Source organism: Panthera pardus, unplaced genomic scaffold (genome assembly GCF_024362965.1).
Source record: "Panthera pardus isolate Hobbes unplaced genomic scaffold, ASM2436296v1 HiC_scaffold_15, whole genome shotgun sequence".
Taxonomy (NCBI): Eukaryota; Metazoa; Chordata; class Mammalia; order Carnivora; family Felidae; genus Panthera; species Panthera pardus.
The window spans coordinates 32,499,056-32,522,144 of NW_026526710.1; the positions used below are offsets into that span (position 1 = coordinate 32,499,056).

At 35.6% G+C, this 23,089-nt stretch overlaps 1 protein-coding gene across 3 annotated transcripts in view; it reads left to right on the top strand.

Moving 5' to 3' along the window:
* L3MBTL4 (L3MBTL histone methyl-lysine binding protein 4) overlaps positions 1 to 23,089 on the top strand; it is a 442,113-nt gene that overhangs the window by 68,471 nt on the left and 350,553 nt on the right. For all 3 annotated transcript variants that reach the window (XM_019418424.2, XM_019418426.2, XM_019418425.2), the window contains exons 2-3: positions 14,189 to 14,269; positions 14,642 to 14,746. In XM_019418424.2, coding sequence (XP_019273969.2) covers positions 14,675 to 14,746 — 72 coding nt within the window. In that variant the 5' untranslated portion in view covers positions 14,189 to 14,269; positions 14,642 to 14,674. The remainder of the gene's footprint in view (positions 1 to 14,188; positions 14,270 to 14,641; positions 14,747 to 23,089) is intronic.

Sequence of the window (23,089 nt, forward strand, 5' to 3'; positions counted from 1 at the left end):
TATTTCAATTGTCAGTTATGAAGCACAATAGAAAAAAGTAGACCTATGAAGCCAATATCCAGCTTAAGAATGAAAAGATTATAGTACTGTTAATTTTCCTCTCCAAACTACTCTGCTGCATTTTATGTTTATCATTTCCTTGCTTCTTCAAAATAATTTGCCACATAAGAATGTATCTCTAAGGCACATATTGAGTGCTTTTGCTTGGTTTGTGTTTTAAAAATGTATGCTGCAGTCTTCTGGTTTGCTTTGTTTATCCAACGTTATTGCTAATTATGTTCTTGCATATGTAGTTGCAGCTGATTCATTTTCACTGTGTAATGTTATATTGTGTGAATATAACACAAGCTACTTTTTTCAGATTCTTACCGTATATATTTGGATTGTTTCCAGTCTCTCCTCCCTCCCCCCCCCCCCCCCCCCCCCCCCGTTAATATAAACTTGTCTCCTAATGGAGTACAATTGCTACAGTCCTGGGGTCATGGGATTTGCTGGAACCTCTTCAGCTTTCAAGTTTATGATGCTAAATTGTTTTTTGGTGGTTAATCTTCTGCCAGCAGAGCATGAGAGTTCCCATTGCTCCTCAACCTTGCCAACATCTGATATTATCCGAGTTTTAAGTTTTTGCCACTCTAATGGCCATGAATTGGTATCTCATTGTGGTTTTATTCTTAATTTTTCTGATTACTAACCAGGCTGAGCAACTTTTCTAAAATTTCTTCATGAAGTGCTTATTCATGGCTTTGCACCTTTCTCCCCTCTATGGATTGTTATATCTGTCTGCTATTGCTACCAAAGCTACTGCATCTTAAGATCTTAATAGATCTTTGGCTGATTTGTGACTGGGTTTGCCTGAGAAGCTTAACTTTTTATTATTTTTTAGTGTTTACTTATTTATTTATATTTTTTTGAGAGAGAGAGAGAGTGCACACATATGAGGGCGCAAATGGGGAAGGGGCAAAGAGAGAAGGGGAGATAAGATCTGAAGCAGGCTCTGTGCTGACAGCAGAAAGCCTGATGTGGGGCTTGAATTCACAAACCATGAGATCATGACCTGGACCAAAGTCAGATGCTTAACCAACTGAGCCACCCAGGCACCCCTCCTGGGTAGTTTATAAAAGACTTCAGGCCAGTGGTATGCTGGGTGTGGCTACAAGTTGGTAAGGTTCAGGTGTGCTACCTTTATTCATTGTGGGGCTCACTCTGAAGGATGAAAGGCTAACTGAGGCATACCCTTTTAATGATGTATAGTTGCAATGTAGTAAAGTCAACACAAATTGCACCAGCACATTTTAAGTCCCAGCTAACATTGCATCTCCCATTGGCCAAACAAGTCATAGGCAAGCCTAAATTGAGTGTATTTGGTTCAAATGGAGCCATGGCAAGAGTGAGGATGTCTCATTCTGTAGAGGAGGTCAAGAATTTAAACTGAGGAAAGTGAAGGTATGGAAAAATACATTTTATATAAATGGAAACCAAAAGAGATCAGCGTAGCTGCTATAGCTATAGCTAAGAGAGGTGGGTATACTTGTATCAGACAAAATATAATTTAAGTAAAAAACTGTCACAAGAGACAAAGAAGAACATTATATAATGATCAAAAGGTCAGTCCACCAAGAAGGTATCACAGTTATAAACATATATGTACTTAACATCAGAGCACTTAAGTATGTCAAGGAAACATTGACAGAACTGAAGGAGAAATAGACAGCAGTAACTCTAACAGTAGAAGACTTCAATACCCCACTTTCTGTAATGGATAGAAGATCCACAGAGGATCAATAATGACACAGAGGACTTGAATAATATTGTAGAGCAAATGGACCAAACAAATACAGAGCATTCCACTCAATATCAGCAGAATACATTTTCTTCTCAAGCACACACAGAAATTTCTCCAGGATAGGTAATATTTTAGGTCACAAAACAAGTCTTAACAAATTTAGAATGATTGAAATCATACCAAGAATCTTTACTGATCACAGTGGAGTAAAGGTAGAGATCAGTAGCAGAAGGAAAACTGGAAAATTCACACAAATATGTGAAATTAAACAAACACTCGAACAACCAATGGGTTAAAGAAGAAATCAAAAAGGAAATTAGAAAATACTTTGAGACAAATGAAAACAAAAATACAACATAATGCAACTTATGGCATACAACAAAAGTAATACTAAGATGAAAGTTTATTGTGATAAGTGAATACATTAAAAAAAAAAAAGATCTCAAATAAGCAAGCTAACTTTACGCCGTAAGAAGCTAGAAAAAGAAGAATAAACTAAACCCACAATTACCAGAATAAAGACAATAACAGTTTAGGACAGAAATAAATGAGATAGAAAATAGAAAATAAAAGAAAACCAATGAAACTAAGAATTGAGTTTTTGAAAACATAAAATTGAAAAATCTTTAAACCAATTAGGAAACAAGGAGAAAACTCAAAATCATATATGAGAGAAGGGATATTACAACAGATGCTACAGTGGTAAAAAGGATCAACAATTCTATACCAACAAACTGGATAACCCAGAAGAAATGGATAATTTTTTAGATACATACAATCTACCAAGACTAAATCATGAATAAATAGAAACTCTGAATAGATCTGTAACTTCTATGGAAGTTGAATCAGTAATAAAAAACTTCCAAGATAGAAAAGCTGAGGACCAGATGTCTTCATTGGTGAATTCTACCAAACATTTGAATAAGAATTAATGGGGCACCTGGGTAGCTCAGTAGGTTGAGCATCCAACTTTGGCTCAGGTCACGATCTTGAGGTCCGTGAGTTTGAGCCCCCCATGGGGCTCTGTGCTGACAGCTCAGAGCCTGTAGCCTGCTTCCAATTCTGTGTCTCTCTTTCTCTGCCTCTCCCCCACTCATCTCTCTCTCTCTCTCTCACTCTCTCTCAAAAATAAACATTAAAAGAAAATAATTGATGCCATTTCTTCTCCAACTCTTCTAAAAAATTGAAAAGAGAATACTTTTAAATTCATTTTATGAGGCTGACATTACCCCAATACCAAAGCTAGACAAAGATACCACAAGAAAGGAAAACTGTAGGCCAGCATCCTGGACGAATATAGATGGAGAAAATCTTCAACAAAATATAGGCAATCAGGATCAAACAACACATTAAAAGGAGCATAAACCATGACCAAATGGGATTTATCTTTGGGATAAAAGGATGGCTCAACATACAAAATCAATTAATGTGATTACTACATTAATGAAATAAATCACATAATCATTTTATTAGATGCAGAAAAAACATTTGATAGAATTCAAAAACTCTTCCATGACAAAAACTCTCAGTAAACTAGGGATAGAAAGAAAGTACCTCAGCATAGTAAAGGTCATATATGAAAAGCTCACAGCTGGCATTATATTTCCTCTGATAATCAAGTTTTCACATATACCTTTCTTTTTGGAGGCTCTCTCATCTTTTTTGTTGGTCTGTTTGCATATCTCTGCACAAGTATCATACTGCCTTAGTAACTATATCCATTTATCAATTGATGGGCTTTGAGTTGTGTCCACTTTTTGGCTGTAATGAATAATGCTGCTATGAACATTTGTGCACAAGTTTTTGTACGGATGTGTGTTTTCTTTCCTCTTGGGTGCATGTCTAGGAGTGGAATTGCTGGTACACACTGTTTAACATTTTGAGGAGCTACCAAACTATTTTCCATCCTACCAAACTGTTTTCCAAAATGACTGCACCATTTTACATTCTACGAGCAATATGAGATGTCTCTGATTTTCCCATATCCTTCTTACTGTCTGACTTTTTGATTATAGCTATCTTATAGTGGGTGTGAAATGGTATCTTGTGTTTTTTATTTCTGTTTCCCTAATGATTAATGATGTTGAATATCCTCTTTTCACGTCCTTATTGTCTATTTGTACATCTTTTTTTTTTTTTTTTTTTTTTTTTTTTTTTAGAGAAATGTTTGCTTAAATCCTTTGCCTGTTTGGGGGAGGGGTTCTTATTAATAGTTAAACTTCTTTTTATATTCTGAATACAGGTCTTTAAGATATATTATTTGCACTTATCTCACCACCCCCACCCCATTCTGTGTGCTGTCCTTTCACTTTCTTGATGGTATCATTTGCAGCCCAAAAGGTTTTACTTTTGATTTAGTCCACCTTACCTATTTTTCTTTTGTCACTTGTACTTTTTGGTGTCATATCTAAGGAACCATTTCCTAATCCAAGGGCATGTATTTTCTTTCCTGTATTTCCTTCCTGTATTTTCTTTCAAGAGTTTTGTAGTTTTAGTTCTTACATTTAAGTCTGTGGCCCACTTTGAATTAATATCTGTATTATGGTGTGAGGGAGGGATCCAGCTTCATTCTTTTGCATGTGAATGTCTACCTGTCCCAACACCATTTGTTGAAAAGACTATTTTTTCCCCTAGCAAATTGTCTTGACACCTTTGTTGAAAATTAAGTAGACATAGATGTATGGGTTTATTTCTAGAATATCGGTCTATTTAATTGGTCTGTATGTCTGTCTTTATGCCAGTGCCACACTGTCTTGATTATTGCAACTTGTAATAAGTTTTGAAACCAGGAAGTACGAGTTCTCCAACTTGCTACTTCTTTCTCATGATTGTTTTGGCTGTTCTGTGTGGGTTTGTGTGTGTGTGTGTGTGTTTCGTTTTGTTTTTTTTTGCATTTACATTTGAATTTTAGGCTCCCACTTGGGATTTTGATAGAGATTGCATTGAATCTATGGATTAATTTGGATAATATTGCTATCTTAAAATTAGTAAATCTTCAAATATATGAACAAGGAATATCTTTCCATTTATTTTTTTTCATTTATTTCTTTTTATGGTGTTTTGTAGTTTTCAGTCTGTAAGTCTTGCACTTCTTTATTAAATTTATACTTATTTTATTGATCTTATTGTGAATGCAGTTATTTTAATTTATTCTTGGTTTATTAATTTCATTTGTATATAAATGCAAATAATTTGTATATGAACTGGTTTCATAATTTGCATATGATATGTATTAAGCCTAATAGCTTTTTAGTTGATTGCTTAGGATTTTTTTTTTTTTTTTTTTACATACTAGACCATGTCATTGTAAACAGAGACAGTTTTCATTCTTCCTTTCCTATTGGGTGCTTTTTTTTTCTTTTTCTTGCCTAGTTGCCCTGACTGGAATCTCTAGCACATTGTTAAATAGAAATGAGATATGAGATATTTTTGTCTTGTTTGTGATCTTGGAAGGAAAGCTTTCAGTCTTTCACCACTGAGTGTGATGTCAGGTGTAGGTGTTTGATAAACTCTTAATCAGCTTTAGGAAATTCCTCATATTCCTATCTTGATGAGTGCATTTTTTTAAAACATGAAAGAGTCTAACTTTTGTCAAAAGCTTTTTCTGTGTTTATTGATATGCCTGTGGTTTTTGTCCTTCATTCTCTTAATGTGGTATAATACTGATTTATATCAGTACTGATTTTACAAAAATCAAAAGGATTATAAGAGAATACAGTTGACCCTTGATTTTCTAATATTAAATTAACCTTCCATTACTGGTCATGTTGCGTAATTCTTTTATATGTTGCCGGATTCAGTTTGCTAGTATTCTGTTGAAGACTATTGAATCTGTGTCCATAGGGATATTGGTCTATAGGTTTATTTTCTTGTGTTATCATTGTCTGGTTTTGAAATCGAGGCAGTACTGGTTTGTCTCACAGGATGAGTTGGAAGTAATGCTTCATCTCTTCTTTTTGGAGAAAAGTTTGTAAAGGATTGGTATTATTCTTCAAATATTCAATGTAGATCATCTGGGCATGGGCTTTTCTTTTGGAAAGTCTTAAAATTGCTACTTTTATCTCTTTACTTATAGATGTACTCCGCTTTCTATTTCTTCTTGAGTCGTTTTCAGTAATTTATGTATTTTTAGAAATTTCATGTTATCTAATTTGCACACAGTTTTTGTGGAACAGTTGACCCTTGAACAACATAGGTTTGAAATGCGTGGGTCTACTGTACAAGAATTTTCTTGACAAATACAGTATGGTACTCTTAATGTATTTTCTATTCCTTATGATTTTCTTAACAGCATTTTTTTCTTTAGCTGTGAGAATACAGTATATAATACATGTAACATACAAACTGTGTATTAATCAACTGTTTATGTTATCAGTAAGGCTTTGGTCAACAGTAGGCTATTAGTAGTTAAGTTTTTAAGGAGTCAAAAGCATGAGTAGATTTTTGATTGCACAGGGTGTCAGTGTCCCTAACCCCTATTTTGTTCAAGGGTCAATTGTATTCCCTTAGAATCCTTTTGATTTTTGTAAAGTCAGTACTGATATAACCTCTTTCATTCTGGTTTTAGTAATTTGAATCTTCTCTTTTTTCTTGGTCTGGCTTAAAGTATGTCATGTTTGGTTATCTTGTTGACTATACTTTAAATTGCCAAGGTTTTAAGCTTTTTTCATATCCATATCTTTTAGTTTTACCTACTTGTGTTACTGTTCATCATTTCTTGTTCATTTCTTAGGCCTGTTTTTACTTCATTTATCATTTTGAGTATCCTAAACTGATTTATTTAAAAATATTTATCAATATTTTCCATAATTTAAATTTTATCAGGATGAATTCTTCCCTCCAGTGGCTGATTTTATGGTCTTTCTTAGTATTTGATTTCTTTTTGTGTTTTTGAATTTTGATTTTCAGATGCACTTTGAGTGGGAGGATTTTTTTTTCTCATTCTACACATACCTACTTTCTCCTGGATTTTTAGTGTTTGTGGTTGCCTGTGCCTGGCTCCCTGCAGCCCACTTCCTGGTCAGGAGTAGCATTTGTTCTTCCTGCCTTCTTAGACTCAAAGTTATAGCCCATCCTTCCAGGCATTTGTCTCGGAAGTTCCATTTGGCTCCCATTCACCAATGGTGGAGCCTCCTTCCACCTCTTGGCTTCTGAGGATAAACCTGGCTATAGCACCCATCTTTTATTGACCACTGGCTTCCTAACTTCCTCTGCCTTTCTCTTGCTCTGAAGCCTGATAGCTTTAAGACTTGCCACTCTGTTTCTGATTTGTGGTATGTTGACAGAGAGGGTTATTTGGTGTATATTTTAATGGCTTTGTTCTTGGTTTAGGCCAAAGGAGCATTTCCTCATCTGTAAAGTATGAGTGATAATGGTACATATGTCCTTGGGTTGTCATAAGTATTAATTGAAAGTCTGTATGTAGAGGGGTTGTGGCTATGCCAAGAATATATGAGTACACAGGTAATGTTAACTGCTAATACAATTAAGAGAGGGCAAAAATTCACACAGAAATTGTCAAAATGCACTTAGTTGTAGTTATTTATTAATTTATTCAAACACCAACTACTATGTATTATTATTGACACTGAGTATCAATGGTTACATTTTAGCCTGGTAATATCTTTGAAATAGTGGCAAATCAATACAATAATCAGATATTTGAATTCGATATTTTGGTGCTAAATTCACTTTGAATTCTATGCAGCATCGTAGAAGCAGGTGAAATGTTCTTCCACAGTGCGTTTTCTAATCATTGTTAAACATACTCTCTCTCCTGTGAACATCATATGAATTAACCATTTATGACTCTTATTTTTTGTTATTTTGTGTATATTTTTTATCCATACAGTGACCATATGATTTACTGTCTAAACTGAAACATTTTTGGGAGTGGAAGGTGGTAGTGCTAATAATTATACCAGGATGGCATGAGACAGAACTATCCTGGGTTATGAACAATAGGGCTACCTTCATTATCTCCTTTCTGAAATGTCTTAGGAATCATCCTTATATTCTGCAAAGTATCTATGACTGTCTTGATGATAACAGGTGATCAATAAGTATTTTGTGTAAGAATTACCAAATAGCAAGTGGATATAAGCAGGCAGTACATTATTTTTGTTATTTACAGACTTAAAATTTGAAGTATTAAAATTGTTTACATTTTTTATAAATAATAATCTTAATTTGTCTGCTTAATTAGGAGGTCAGTAACACAAGTGTTAGGCAGTATGCAAGATGAAAATTCCACAACAGAGAAGGAAAATCAAACTGATTCAGAGGATTAATTTGAAAATCAGTGCACTATTTCCAGAGTTTCTATCGAAATACAAATCATTTACATTATTATCTGTCCTGCTTTAAAATACTATTTAGAAGTGTCTTTAATTAAAATCACTTAAAAATGTTTTCTATTATAGCTAGTGCTTGGGTATAGTTACAGAGCCAAAGTACCCTGGGGTGCAGTGCCACCTAGTCATTATTCACCTTCATTTCCCCTGGATGATATTTCTTTAATGTGTTTTAGAATATGATGCTATTCTTCCTTGGCTCTAATTTTTCTTTTTTTAATTTCTTCAAAACTCGGGAAGGAGCCACGTGACTGATGTGACATTTGGGGCTTTCTGGGAGTAGGCCATGTATTAGGACAATCAGAATAATCCATGTATTTTGATACTGTGCCAAGGATGTCAGGTTAAGTTTATATCAAAAGAAGTGTTCTATTTTGTTGGTAGAATATATCTTGTGGTTTGACATTTGAAGGGGTTATATAAAACCTTCCTGTCGCCCTTTCTGTGTCATGCTATCTTCTATCTGTCCATCTACCTATCTGCATATCATCCGTCTCCTTTGTGTTGCATTTGATGAAGAATTATATTTAATTCCTTTTTTGTCTGGCAGCAAAATCTTATATGGGCTGTTGGGTATATTTTGTATTTTTGTTTCATTATCTAAAGGAAATCCAATTGTTACTAAATTGTATTTTGAAACTTTTCAGTGGAAAAAAATTCATCTTTTTTCTCTAATACATAATATGAATTCAGGCTTTCTTGTTTTTTTTTTTTTTTTAACCAGAGTTATTGATAATTACTAGGGATTAGCAAAACAGATCACTTTGATGGCAGGAGAAAAGCCTTAGTGGCCAGATGATTTCAGTTTGACAAGCCATGGGGTGTTATTAGTTATGAAATGCAAGCTAGCCTTGGCAGTGCTTATGTCTTGTGCAATAATACTTTGCTAAAGGCATCAAGTCTAAGCTGTTCATTTGCATAGATGTTCAGAGTATTACTGGGAGCTAGGCATGATAAATTTTATTTATATCCTACAAAATGAATGTAATATTATTGAATTTATTATGTAAGTGCCTATCTTAAGGACATAAATATCAAATGGCTAGAAGGAAATGGATATGAGCAAAAATTTTTTTTTTAATATATGAAAGAAAAAGAGAAAGGAGTTGTTAAGTTAGAGAACTACACTTATCTAGGCATATAGCACGATAAAAGGGGTGGTGTAGGGATCAAGAACTAATAACACTAACTTAAGGTGTTTGAGGCTTCTCTGTAATTCAGAGATGCACTTAATGCAGTTAAGGGCCCCAAACCCATCCTGAAAGTCCATTGTGATCCAGGTACTATCTGGACAATAGAAAAATAAGGATCAGTAATTTAGAATCTTTGTCATAAGGAAGCTTAGAGCCACATAAGGGGAGACATATCTATAAATAAAAAAAATATATAGTATAAGGTGTTGAAGAATGTGACAAAGATAAGAACAAGACAATGGATTTTAAGTAAGACACACCTGGTCCACTGGGAGCAGGAGGTAGGCAAGGAAGACTTTTCTCAAGAATATGAAGTCTCTTTGAGTTGAGTAATAAAGAATGATTAAGAATTAGAGATTGAAAAAGGTGAGGCAGATAGTAGGGAAGGTGTTCTGAGGTTGAGAGACCAGTAAAAGTATGGGGCTGAGAAGCAGTGTTCCAAACAACTTGGCTGGAGCTTAAGATTGGAGGTAGTCAGAGTTAATAGGAGTAGGAGAAATGAATTCAAGAAATGTTGAGTAGGTTAAAAATGAGCAGAACCTGGTGATGGAGTGTGAGGTGTGATGTAAAGGATGTAAATGATCCTAGGTCTCTGGCTCAGGCAAAGTCAGGGCCACCATTAGCCCAAAAGGAGTCTTGAATCAGAAAAAGATGCATTTTCTGACTGGCCAATGTTAACCCTGGCAGAGGGAATGGCACGTGTGCAGAACCCAGAGTACATTTCAGCTTTCACTTGCCATTGGCTTGGTACTCTTATATGCAGTGTCTAGTTTGAAGAACTGTGAGGGGCAGAGGTGCAGACGGGTGATTAATCATATCATTACTGCAAATAGGAAGAGAGAGCAGAACGAGGAGGCAGTGACAGGGGAAATGATGAACTCAGTTGTGAATATGTTCAGTTGATAGTATCTGGGGTCATTGTTCAGGGGCACATATCAAGGAAGAAGTTGGATGTATGATTCTAAAACACTGGGGACTATAGATGATTTAGGTCTACTAAACTTTTTTTTCCCTGAAGTTTATTTATTTTGAGAGTGACAGAGAGAGCATGAGCTGGGGAGGGGCAGAGAGAGAAGGAGACAGAGAGAATCCCAAGCAGGCTTCATGCTCATTGCAGAGCCCAGCATGGGGCTTCATAACCTGAGCCGAAATCAAGAGTCGGATGGATGCTTAACTGACAGAGCCAGGTGCCCCTAAACTTTTTAAAAATTACATGTCAGTTGTAGTTAAAGTTTTTCAAAGAGAATTATAGCTCCAGTGGTACTCATCTAATACTATGGGTAAGTTCTCCAAAATGGTTAACCTGCTTATCAAACACATTCCAAATAATTTTTCAAAGAGTGTCTACTCTTATTTATGTATTCATTTTGTTTTTTTAATTTTTATTTTTGTTGAAGTATGTTTGACATACAATATTTTATTAGTTTCAGGAATACAACATAGAGATTTGACAAATATATACATTATGAAATGGTCACCACAGTAAGTATAGTTATCATCTATCACCATGCAACATTATTATTAATATTTTTGACTATATTTTCCATACTGCACTTTTCATCCCCATGATGTTTTTATTTTATAACTGGAAGTTTTTACCTCTTAACCCCCTTCATCTATTTCACCCATCCTTCTAGCTCTCTCCCTTCTGGAAACTGCCAGTTTTTTCTCTATCTCTATGAATTTATTTGTTCATTTGTTTTATTTTTTAGATTCACATATAAGTGAATCATATACTACTTGTCTTCTTCTATGTGATTTTTTCCCCTTAGCATAGTAACCTCTATGTCCATCCGTATTGTCATGAGTGCCAAGAATTCATTCTTTTTTATGGCTGAGTATTACTCTGTTGTGTACACACACACACACACACACACACACACACACACACACACATTTATATATATATTTATTTAACATCTTCTTTATCCATTCATCTATTGGTGGACGCCCAGGTTGCTTCTATACCTTGGCTTTTTTTTTTAAAATAATGCTTCAATAAACACAGGGGTGCATGTATCCTTTTGAATTATTGTTTTGTTTTTGTTTTTGTTTATGTTTTTCTTTTTCTTTTTCTTTTTTTGGTGAATACCCAGAAATGGAATTACTGAGTTGTATGGTATTTCTATTTTTAATTTTTTGAAGAATTTCCATACTGTTTTCCATAGTGGCTATACCAGTCTACATTCCCACCAGCAGTGCACAAGGATTGTCTTTTCTGTGTATCCTTGCCAACACTTTATTGACTTTTTGATACTATTTTGACAGGTGTGAAGTGATATCTTATTGTGGTTTTGATTTGCATTTTTCTGATGACTAGTGATGTTCAGAATCTTTTCATGTGTCTGTTGACCATCTGGATGTCTCCTTTGGGAAAATGTCTGTTCAAGACCTCTCCCTGTTTTTAATTGGATTATTTGTTTTTTTGGTGTTGAGTTGTATGTGTTCTTTACATATTTTAGATTTTAACCCTTTATTAGATATATCATTTGAAAATAACTTCTCCCATTCAGTGAGTAGCCTTTTTGTTTTGTTGATGGTTTCCTTTGCTGTGCAAGAGTTTGATGTAGTGCTATTTTTTTATTTTTGCTTTTGTTGCCCTTGCATGAGGATACAGATTCGCAAAAATATTGCTAAGGCTGATGTCCAAGAGATTACTGCCTACATTTCCTTTTAGGAATTTTATGGTTTCAGGTCTTACATTTAGGTCTCTAATCTATTTTAAGTTGATTTTTGTGTATGGTGAATGAAAGTGGTCCATTTTCATTCGTTTACATGTAGTTGTCCTCCTTCCCCAGTACAATTTATTGAAGAGACTGTTTTTTCATCATTGTATTATATTCTTGCCTTCTTTGTGACACATTTATTTACTATGTAAGTTTGGGATATTCTGCTCTGTGGATCTATGCATCTATTTTTGTGTCGGTTTCATACTGTTTTGATTACTAAAGCTTTGTAATGTAGTTTGAAATCTGGGATTGTGATACTTCCAGCTTTGTTCTTCTTTCTCAAAATTGCTTTAAGTATTCAGGGTCTTTTGTAATTTTATTTAAATTTTTAATGTTTATTTATTTTGAGACAGACAGTGTGAGGAGGGGCGTGGCAGGGAGAGAGGGAGACACAGAATCCAAAACAGGATCCGGGCTCTGAGCTGTCAGCACAGAGCCCGATGCGGGGCTCAAACTCATGAACTGTGAGATCATGACCTGAGCCCAAGTTGGATGTTCAACCTACTGAGCCGCTCAGGTGCTCCAGGGTCTGTTGTAGTTTAAAATAAATTTAAGGTTGTTTGTCCTAATACTGTGAAAAATACTATTGGCATTTTGATAGGGATTGAATTGAATCTGTAGATTACTTTGAATAGTATGGACATTTTAACAATCTTAATTTTTTCAGTCCACAAACATGGTATATATTTCCACTTACTTGTTTCATCTTCTTTTTTTTTTTTTTCATCAATGTCTTATGTTTTTCAGAGTTCAGGTCTTTCAACTCCTTGGTTAGATGTTTTACTAGGTATTTTATTATTTTTGATGCAGTCGTAAATGGGATTGTTTCTATAATTTCTTTCCGTTACTTTGTTCATAGTGTATAGAAATATCTGGGTATTAATTTTGTATCCTGTGACTTTACAGAATTCATTTATTAATTGTAACAGTTTTTGGTGGAGAGTGTAGGGTATTCTGTACAGTTGTCCCTTGAACAATGTGGGGGTTAGGGGCACCAATCCCAGTGTAGTTGAAAATTTGCATGTAACTTTTGACCCCCCCAAAAAACTTAACTATTAGGTGCCTACTATTGACCAGAAGACTTACTGATAACATAGTCAATTAATCCATGTTTTATATATTACATATATTATATCCTGTGTTTTTATAATAAAGTAAGCCAGAGAAAAGAAAATGTTATTAAGAAAATCATAAAGAAGAAAAATACATTTACAGTACTGTACTTTGTTTATTGCAAAAAATCTGCATATAAGTGAACATGTGCAGTTCAAACCCATGTTGTTTGAGGGCCAACTATATATAGTATCATGTCATCTGCAAATAATGAAAGTTTTACTTCTTCCTTATCAATTTGGGTGCCTTTAATTATTATTTTTTGTCTTATTGCTGCAGCTAGACTTTCTAGTACTATGTTGAATGAAAGTGGTGAGAGTGGACATCCTTGTCTTTTTCCTAGTCTTAGATAAAAATCTTTCAGCTTTTCATTACTGAGTAATCTGGTTTTGTCATGTGTGGCTTTTATTATGTTGAAGTATGTTCTTTCTAAACCAAATTTGTTTGGCGTTTTTATCATAAATGGATGTTGAATTTTGTCAGATGCTTTTCTGCATCTTTGAGATGGTCATATAATTTTTATTCTTCATTTTGTTAATGTGGTGTGTCATGGTGGTTGATTTTCAGATATTGAACCATCCTTGCATCCCTGGAATAAATCTCACTTACTTCTGGTGAATGATCCTTTTAATGTATGGTTGAATTAAGTTTGCTAATATTTTTTTGAAGAATTTTTGCATCTGTGTTTATCAGGGATATTGGCCTATAATTTTCTTTTTTGTAGTGCCTTTGTCTGGTTTTTGTATCAGGGTAATTCTGTCCTCATAGCATGAATTTGGAAGAATTCCTTCCTTTTATATTTTTTGGGGATAATTTTGAGAGGGATAGTTATTAACTCTACTTTCCATGTTTAGTAGACTTTACCTGTGAATCCTCAGGTCCTGGACTTTTGTTTGCTGAGAGTTTTTTACTACTGATTTAATTTTGCTACTAATCTACTACTGTAATTGTTAGTGTACTGAAGAGTGGTCATAATAAATTGGTTTGGTAAACTTTTTTTTATTTTCTCTGTTCCAGATTGCTGTGCTATGCCTTGTATGACAAAAGTCCTCTCACCAAGAATACTTTTGCCTTGACACCTGTGGATGGTCAGACTGTGTGAGTACAGCCTATCTGAATAGGCAGATTGCAGTGAATCCAAATTGGTTAAATCAGCTGAGCAAACAAAACAAAAAAACCAAACCAAAACAAAACAAAGCAAAAATGATGTAATGGGTAAGACCAAAGAAAAGTATCTATTTTCTTTGTGATATAAATTCTAGATGAGGCGGAAAACTCATCTCTTTTCCCGTTAACTTATTATTATAGTAGTGTCTGTAAAAGCAACAGTGAAATTTTTATGTCACCTCAGTTTCAGGGTATTTATGGAAACAAATTAGAAGAAGTTTAATGAGAAAATTTTGGGGGGATTGTTTTTGTTATTCTAAAGGGGCAAAACTCCTAAATTTTTTATGTGGCACTATTTTGCAGAAAAACACTTTGCTAAGGAGTGCTAAAGTGGCAATGAAACAGCCCAACAGAAAGAGGAAGCTTAGTATGGATTCCAAAGAGCATTTGAATCAGGATGGATGCTTGGTAAGATGTCAGTTCCTGGGCCCTTCCTTCTAGTTTGTGCTCACTGTGGAAATTCAGTGTGATTGTATAGTTTGTGTAACCACAGCAGAGGTGTTTTCTCAATGGCTAGGAGCTGGTTGCTTCTGGTTGAGGTTTATATATAGAGCTATTGAATACAAATGTCATTAAGTCTGATACATTTTAAAGGGTAATCTTCATTTTGAAAGTGAAAGGAGACCTTTTCTTTTTCTTTTTTTTAATCTTAAAAACTTTTAATGCATATTCTTTGAACACATTTATATGTACATATATATTTTAAACATATCATAGTGCATACATGTAAATCAGCTATTGTACAACATATATCTCACACAACAGGGGAATCAAAACAATTCTACCTACTGATATTCTGTGACTGGCCAGTGTTGTCCAAGACTTTATGCTGGTATTTACAAATATGGTGCTATGGTATTTACAAATATTGCTATAATAAGATCATTACTTCTGTGAAAAGTACAAGATTTATCTTCTTGATAAATGTTTTCATACTTAAGATTTTATCAAATAAAATTTCCTTTGATGTTTTTATTTTATTTTTGAGAGAGAGAGTCAGAGCACAAGTGGGGAAAGGACCAAGAGAGAGGGAGACACAGAATATGAAGCAGGCTTCAGGTTCTGAGCTGTTGGCACAGAGCCTAATGTGGGGCTTGAACTCATGGACGGAGAGATCATGACATGAGCTGAAGTTGGATGCTTAACTGACTGAGTGACCCAGATGCCCCTCAAATAAAATTTCTAAAATAATCTCCTTTTATCTTAATACCCCATCAAATATACCACACATAGTTTATGTCTTCTTAGAAAGAGGTATTTCTCCAACTGAAGATAATTATTTGATGAATAGTTTGAAAAAAAATAATCTAAAATATGAAGAAGAAAAAAATATTTCCCCCCCCTTACAAAATCAGTTATCTAATAGTCATTTAAGGAGGAGCTTAAATTTGATGTGGAGACATAGACTAGAAGGTTAAGAGTAGTTATTACTAGATGATTAGAGGTGCCTTTTATATTGTCTTTTCTATTTACTTAGTTTACCGTAAGCATGTGTTACTTTTTGAACTAGAGATAAAGCTATACCTATGTATGTACAGGGAAATTCCAGAAAGAAAATCCATCAAGTATCAGTCCTGGCATGTCTTAGGTTTTAGAGACTTCTGTTTTATAAAGATGAAGGTAATTGATCATTATCAAGTGAGGGATAGAGATGGTGAACTGGAGGGCGTTGTGTTTGTTGGGGTTTTGCAGAGAAACAGAACCAATGGAGTAGCTGACAGTCCTGTCACACACTCTCTGTTCACAATCTTTGTCCCTACTTGATAATGATGAATTGTATGTATATGTATATGTATATGTATATGTATATGTATATGTATATGTGTATGTGTATGTGTATGTGTGTATATGTATATAAAAGATTTATTTAAAAGAAATTTTAAAGAAATTGATTCATACAATTGTGGGGGCTGACAGGTCTGAAATCTATAGGGCAGGTTTGTAGACTGCAGACTCACAAAAGAATTGATGTTGCAGACTTGAATCTGGAGGCATTCTGCAGGCAAAGTTCCGTCTTCTTCAGAGAGGTCAGTCTTTTATCTTGTAAGACCTTCAACTGATTGGATGAGGCCCACCCACATTATGGAGATTAATCTGCTTTACTCAGAGTCTATTATTTGAATGTTTTTTTTTTGTTTGTTTTTTATTGTTAAGTTAGCTAACATACAAGGTAGTCTTGGCTTTAGGAGTAGATTCCTATGATCCATCACTTACATGCAGCACCCAGTGCTCATCCCAACAAGTGCCCTATACCCATTTTCACCACCACTCCACCCCCCCACCCTCATCAAACCTCAGTTTGTTCTCTGTATTTAAGAGTCTCTTATGGTTTGCCTCCTACTCTGTATCTTATTTTTCCTTCCCTTCCTCTATTGTCGTCTTTTAAGACTCTCAAATTCCACATATGAGTGAAATCATATGATATCTGTCTTTCTCTGACTTATTTCGCTTGTCATAATACCCTTCAGTTCCATCCATGTTGCTGAAAATGGCAAGATTTCATTCTTTTCATTGCTGGGTAGTATTCCATTTTGTATGTATGTAAGTATGTATGTATGTATGTGTGTGTGTATACATCTTCTTTATCCACCCATCATGGTGGACATTTGGGCACTTTCCATAATTTGGCTATTGTTGATAGTGCTGCTATAAGCATTGGGGTGTATGTGCCCCTTCGAATCAGCACTCCTGTATCCTTTGGACAAATTCCTAGTACTGAAATTGCTGGGTCATAGGGTCATTCTATTTTTAATTTTTTGAGGAATCTCCACACTGTTTTCTAGAGTGGCTGCATCAGTTTGCATTCCCATGAACACTGCAAGAAGTTTCCCCTTTCTCCACATCCTCACCAACATTTGTTGTTTCCTGAGTTGTTAAGGTTAGCTGCTCTGACCAGTGTGAGGTGGTGTCTCAATGTGGTTTTGATTTGTATTTCCTTGATGATGAGCGATGTTGAACATCTTTTCATGTGTCTGTTTGTCATCTGGATGTCTTCTTTGGAAAAGTGTCAGGGCACCTGGGTGGCTCAGTCAGTTAAGCGTCTGACTTTGGCATAGGTCATGATCTTGCAGTTTGTAAGTTCGAGCCCTGCTTCAGGCTCCATGCTGACAACTCAGAGCCTGGAGCCTGCTTTGAATTCTGTCTTCCTCTCTCTCTGCTCCTCCCCTACTCATGATCTGTCTCTCTCTCAAAAAGAAACATTAAAAAAAAGAGAGAGAGAAAAACTGTCTATTCATGCCTTCTGCCCACTGGATTTTTTTTTTTTTGGGGGGGTGTTGAGTTTGGTAAATTCTTTTTAATTTTTTTTTAACGTTTATTTTTGAGACAGAGAGACACAAAGCATGAACGGGGGAGGGTCAGAGAGAGGGAGACACAGAATCTGAAACAGGCTCCAGGCTCTGAGCTGTCAGCACAGAGCCCGACGCGGGGCTCGAACTCACGGACCGCAAGATCATGACCTGAGCCGAAGTCAGCCACTTAACCCACTGAGCCACCCAGGCGCCCCTGAGTTTGGTAAATTCTTTATAGAGTTTTGATACTAACCCTTTACCTGATATGGCATTAGCAAACATCTTCTCTTATTCTGTCAGTTGCCTTTTAGTTTTGTTGATTGTTTCCTTTGCTGTGCAGAAGCTTTTTATCTTGATGAGGTCCCAATAGTTCATTTTTGCTTTTATTTTTCTTGCCTTTGGAGACATGTCAAATAAGAAGTTGATGCGGCCAAGGTCAAAGAGGTTGCTGCCTGTTTTCTCCTGTAGGATTTTGATGGTATCCTGTCTCACATTTAGGTCTTTCATCCATTTCAAATTTATTTTTGTGTAAGGTATAACAAAGTGGTCCAGTTTCATTTTTCTGCATGTTGCTGTCCAGTTTCCCAGCACCATTTGCTAAAGAGATTGTGTTTTTTCCATTGGATACTCTTTCTTGCTTTGGCAAAGATTAGTTGGCTATGTATTTGTGGGTCCATTTCTGGGTTCTCTGTTCTATTCCATTGGTCTGTGTGTCTGTTTTTGTGCCAGTACCATACTGTCTTGATGATTACATGTTTGTAATTCAGGATAAAGTCCAGGATCGTGATGCCTCCAACTTTGTTTTTCTTTTTCAACATTACTTTGTCTATTTGGGGTCTTCTGTGGTTCCATACAAATTTTAGGATTGTTTCTTCTAGCTCTGTGAAGAATGCTATTCTTGGTGCTATTTTGATTGGGATTGCATTGAATATGTAGATTGCTTTGAGTAGTATTGATATTTTAACAATATTTGTTCTTCTAATCCATGAACATGGAATGTTTTTCCATTATTTTGTGTCTTCTTCAGTTTTTTTCATAAGCATTCTATAGTTTTTAGTGTACAGATCTTTTATCTCTTTGTTTGGGTTTATTCCTAGGTATTTATTTTATAGTTCTTGATGCAATTGTAGATGAAATTGATTCCTTGATATTTATTTCTGTTGCTTCATTATTAGTGTATAGAAATGCAACTGATTTCTGTTCATTGATTTTATATCCTGCAACTTTGCTGAATTCATATATCATTTGTAGCAGTATTTTGGTGGAGTCTTTGGGTTTTCCATGTAGAGTATCATGTCATCTGTGGAAAGTGAAAGTTTGACTTTTTTGCCAATTTGGATGCCTTTTATTTATTTTTGTTGTCTGATTGCTGAGGCTAGGGCTTCCAACACTATGTTAAACAACAGTGGTGAGAGTGGACATCCCTGTTGTGTTCCTAATCTCAGGGGAAAGCTCTCAGTTTTTCCCCATTGAGGATGATATTAGCTGTAGGCTTTTGATATATGGCTTTAATGTGTTTAAGTATATTCCTTCTTTCAGGGCTTTCTTGAGGATTTTTATTAAGGAAGGATGCTATATTTTGTCAAATGCTTTTTCTGTGTCTATTGACAGGATCATATGGTTCTTATCCTTTCTTCTATTAATGTGATGTATCACATTGATTGATTTGCAAATATTGAACCAGCCCTGAAGCCCAGGAATGGATCTCACTTGATCACGGTGAATAATTCTTTTAATATACTGTTAAATTTGGTTTGCTAGTATCTTGTTGAGAGTTTTTGCATGCATGTTCATCAGGGATATTGGCCTGTAATTCTCCTTTGTATTGGGATCTCTGTCTGGTTTGGAAGTCAAGGTAGTGCTGGCTTCATAGAATGAGTCTGGAAGATTTCCATCAATTTCTGTTTTTTGGAACAGATTGAGAAAAATAAGTATTAACCCTGCTTTAAATGTCTGGTAGAATTCCCCTGGGAAGCCATCTGACCAAGGACTTTTGTTGGGAGATTTAAAAAAAAATTTTCTTTAACATTTGATTTTGTAAAAATATTTATTTATTTTTGAAAGAGAGAGACAGAGCGTGAGTGGGGGCAGGGCAGAGAGAGTGGGAGACACAGAACTCATAGAAGGCTCCATGCTCTGCACTGTCAGCACAGAGCCCTTTGTGGGGTTTGAACCCATATACTGTGAGATCATGACCTAAGCCAAAGTTGGATGCTTAATAGACTGAACCACTTAGGTGCCCCTGTTGGAAGATTTGTGATAACTGATTCAGTTTCTTCATTTTCTATGGGTCTGTTCAAAGTTTCTATTTCCTCCCTTTTGAGTTTTGGTAGTATGTGGGTGTTTCCATTATTCCAGATTGTCCAATTTGGTGGCATATGATTTTTCATAGTATTCTCTAATAATTGTTTGTATTTATGTGGTGTTAGTTGTGATCTCTCCTCTTTCATTCATGATTTTATCTATTTGGGTCCTCTGTCTTTTCTTTTTGGGAAGTCTGGCCAGACTTGTTTATTCTTTCAAAAGACCAGCTCTTAGAGTCATTGATCTTTTATACTGTTTTTTTTTGTATTCTATATTGTTTATTTCTGCTCTAATATTTATTATTTCTCATCATCTGCTGGCTTTGGGCTTTCTTTGCTGCTGCCTTTGTAGTTACTTTAGGTGTGAAGTTAGGTTATGTATTTGGGACCTTTCTTACTTCTTGAGATAGGTCTGAATTGCAATGTATTTTCCTCTTAGGACTCCTTTGCTGCATCCCAAAGGGTTTGGACTGTCATGTCTTCATTTTTCAGTTGCTTCCATATATTTTTAAAATTTCTTCTTTAATTTCCTAAGTTTACTCATTCATTCTTTTGTAGAATGTTCTTTAACCTCCATTTATTTCTGTGCTTTCCAAATTTTTTCTTGTGGTTAGTTCAAGTTTTGCAATCTCAAAATATACATGGTATGATTTCATTCTTTTGTATTTCTGAGGGCTCTTTTGTGACCCAGTATATGATCTATTTTGGAGAATGTTCCATGTGCACTTGGGAAGAATGTGTATTCTGCTGCTTTTGGATGAAAAGTTTTGAATATATCTGTTATGTCCATCTGGTCCAATATGTCATTCAGAGCTGTTGTTTCCTTATTGGTTTTCTGCCTAGATGATCTGTCCATTGCTTTAAGTGGAGTATTCAAGTCTCGTATAATCACAGTATTATCTATACATTTGTGTTTGGGATTAATTGATTTATATATTTGGGTTCTTCACATTGGGGGCATAAACATTTACAATTGTTATCTCTTATTGATGTATAGACCCCTTAATTATGATGACCTTATTCATCTCTTGTTTCAGTGTTTGTTTTAAAATCTAGTTTGTCTAATATAAGTATGGCTGCTTCAGCTCTCTTTTGACATCCAGTAGCATGATAGATCTCCATCCTTACACTTTTAATCGCAGATGTCCTCAGGTCTAAAATGAGTCTCTTGTAGGCAACATATAGATGGATCTTATTTTTTTATCCATTCTGATACCCTGTTTTTTGATTGGTGCATTTAGTCTATTTACATTCAGAGTAATTATTGAAAGATAGGGATTTAGTGGCATTGTGTTATCTGTAGGTTTTGTGCTTGTGGTGATGTCTCTGGTCCTTTGTAGTCTTTGCTGCTTTCCACTCACAGAATCCCCTTTAGGGTTCCCTGCATGGCTGGTCTATTGGTCATGAATTCCTTTAGTTTTGTTTGTCTGGGAAAGCCTTTATCTCTCCTGTTCTTAGTGACAGCTTTGCTGGATAAAGGATTCGTGGCTGCATATGTTTCCTGTTTCAGAACATTAAATATTTCCTGCAACTCCCTTCTGGCCTGTGGACAGATCTGCTACAACCCTTATGTCTACCCTTGTAGGTGCAGGCCTGTTTGTCCCTAACTGCTTTCAGAATTCTCTTTTTATCTTTGTATTTTTACCAGTTTCACTATCATGTCATGGTGTTGACCTGTTTTTGTTGTTTTTGAAGGGAGTTCTCTGTGCCTCTTGGACTTGGATATCTGTTTCCTTCCCCAAATTAGGGAAGTTTTTAGCTATAATTTGTTCAAATAAACCTTCTACCCCTTTCTCTCAGTCTTTCTAACTTGGAACTCCTATGATATGGCTATTATTTCATTTCATTGAATCACTTAGGTCTCTAATTCTCCCCTTGTGATCTAGTAATTTCCTTTCCTTCTTTTTCTCATCTGCATCATTTCCATAATTTTATCTTCTACTTCACCTATTTGCTCCTCTGCTTCTTCCATCCTGATTGTCACTGCTGCTAGTTTTTTTGTATCTCATTTACAACATTTCGTAATTCTTTGTGACTATTTCTTAGGTCTTTAATCTCTACAGCAGTAGATTCTCTGCTGTCTCCTATACTTTTTTTTTTCAAGCCCAGCTATTAGTCTTATGACTGTTATTCTAAATTGTTGTTCACATATATTGTTTGGATCTGTTTTGAGCAATTCTCTGGCTGTCATTTCTTCCTGGAATTTTCATTGAGGAGAATTCCTCCATTTCATCATTTTGGTTAGGGTTCTGTCTTTTACATGTTTTAATAGCTTGTTATGTGTCCTGAACCTGTGATACCACCATATTAAAAAGGGGTCATACATTGTCTAGAGCGTGGCACTTCATAAAGTGTTTTTGGAGTGTTTTGCATGTACTCTGTTGTTGCGTATTTGGCTGCTCTATCCCACTGCTGGTAGTGGTGGATTGTTTGGACCTTCTTCCCGGTATGCTTTGATTTGTTCTTTGAAGTAAGCCTGGAAAAAAGGAAAGGGCAGGTGACCTAACTCCATACAAAGAGAAAAATGAAAGGGGCAAAAAAGACCAGGCAGACAATCAAAGAAATATTGAGTAAAAATACCTGATTAAACAAACAACATAACAGAGAAAGAAAGAAAGAAAAAAAGGGATATAGATATAGATAAGAATTAGCCAAAAATAAAATCAGAAACTATGAGCCTGATTCCAAAGGGTTTAGAAGGGAAAAGAGAAGGAAAGCAAAGAGAGAAAAAAAAATACCAGACTAACATACAAAACTGCAGGACAGTTGTCTGTTTGTTTCTGGGACTGGTAGCTGTGCTGGTCTGGAGGAGAGGCCATCTGGTTCACTCAGTGTTTGTCCTGCTCCAGTAGATAAGCAGTAACCAGACACGGAGTGGCAGGGGTTGGTGTAAGCGGGTCCACCTCCCGCTGTCCTGTTCCCTGAAGCCCCGCCATGTGGGTGATGGGGAGAAAAATGGTGACACCCGAATCTTTCCTCCCCAGACCAGACCAAGTGTCTCAAATCACTCTGTTCAGGCAACATTCACAGAGTAGGGGTGGGCAGTTGGCTTGTCCTGCTCCATAGTGTCCCGTGCCTCCCAGACCCTGGGCTGGGATTCAAAACTACATGTGTGAAAGGATCCCTCCTCCACCTGGGCCTGGTTCTGGGGTAGTCCC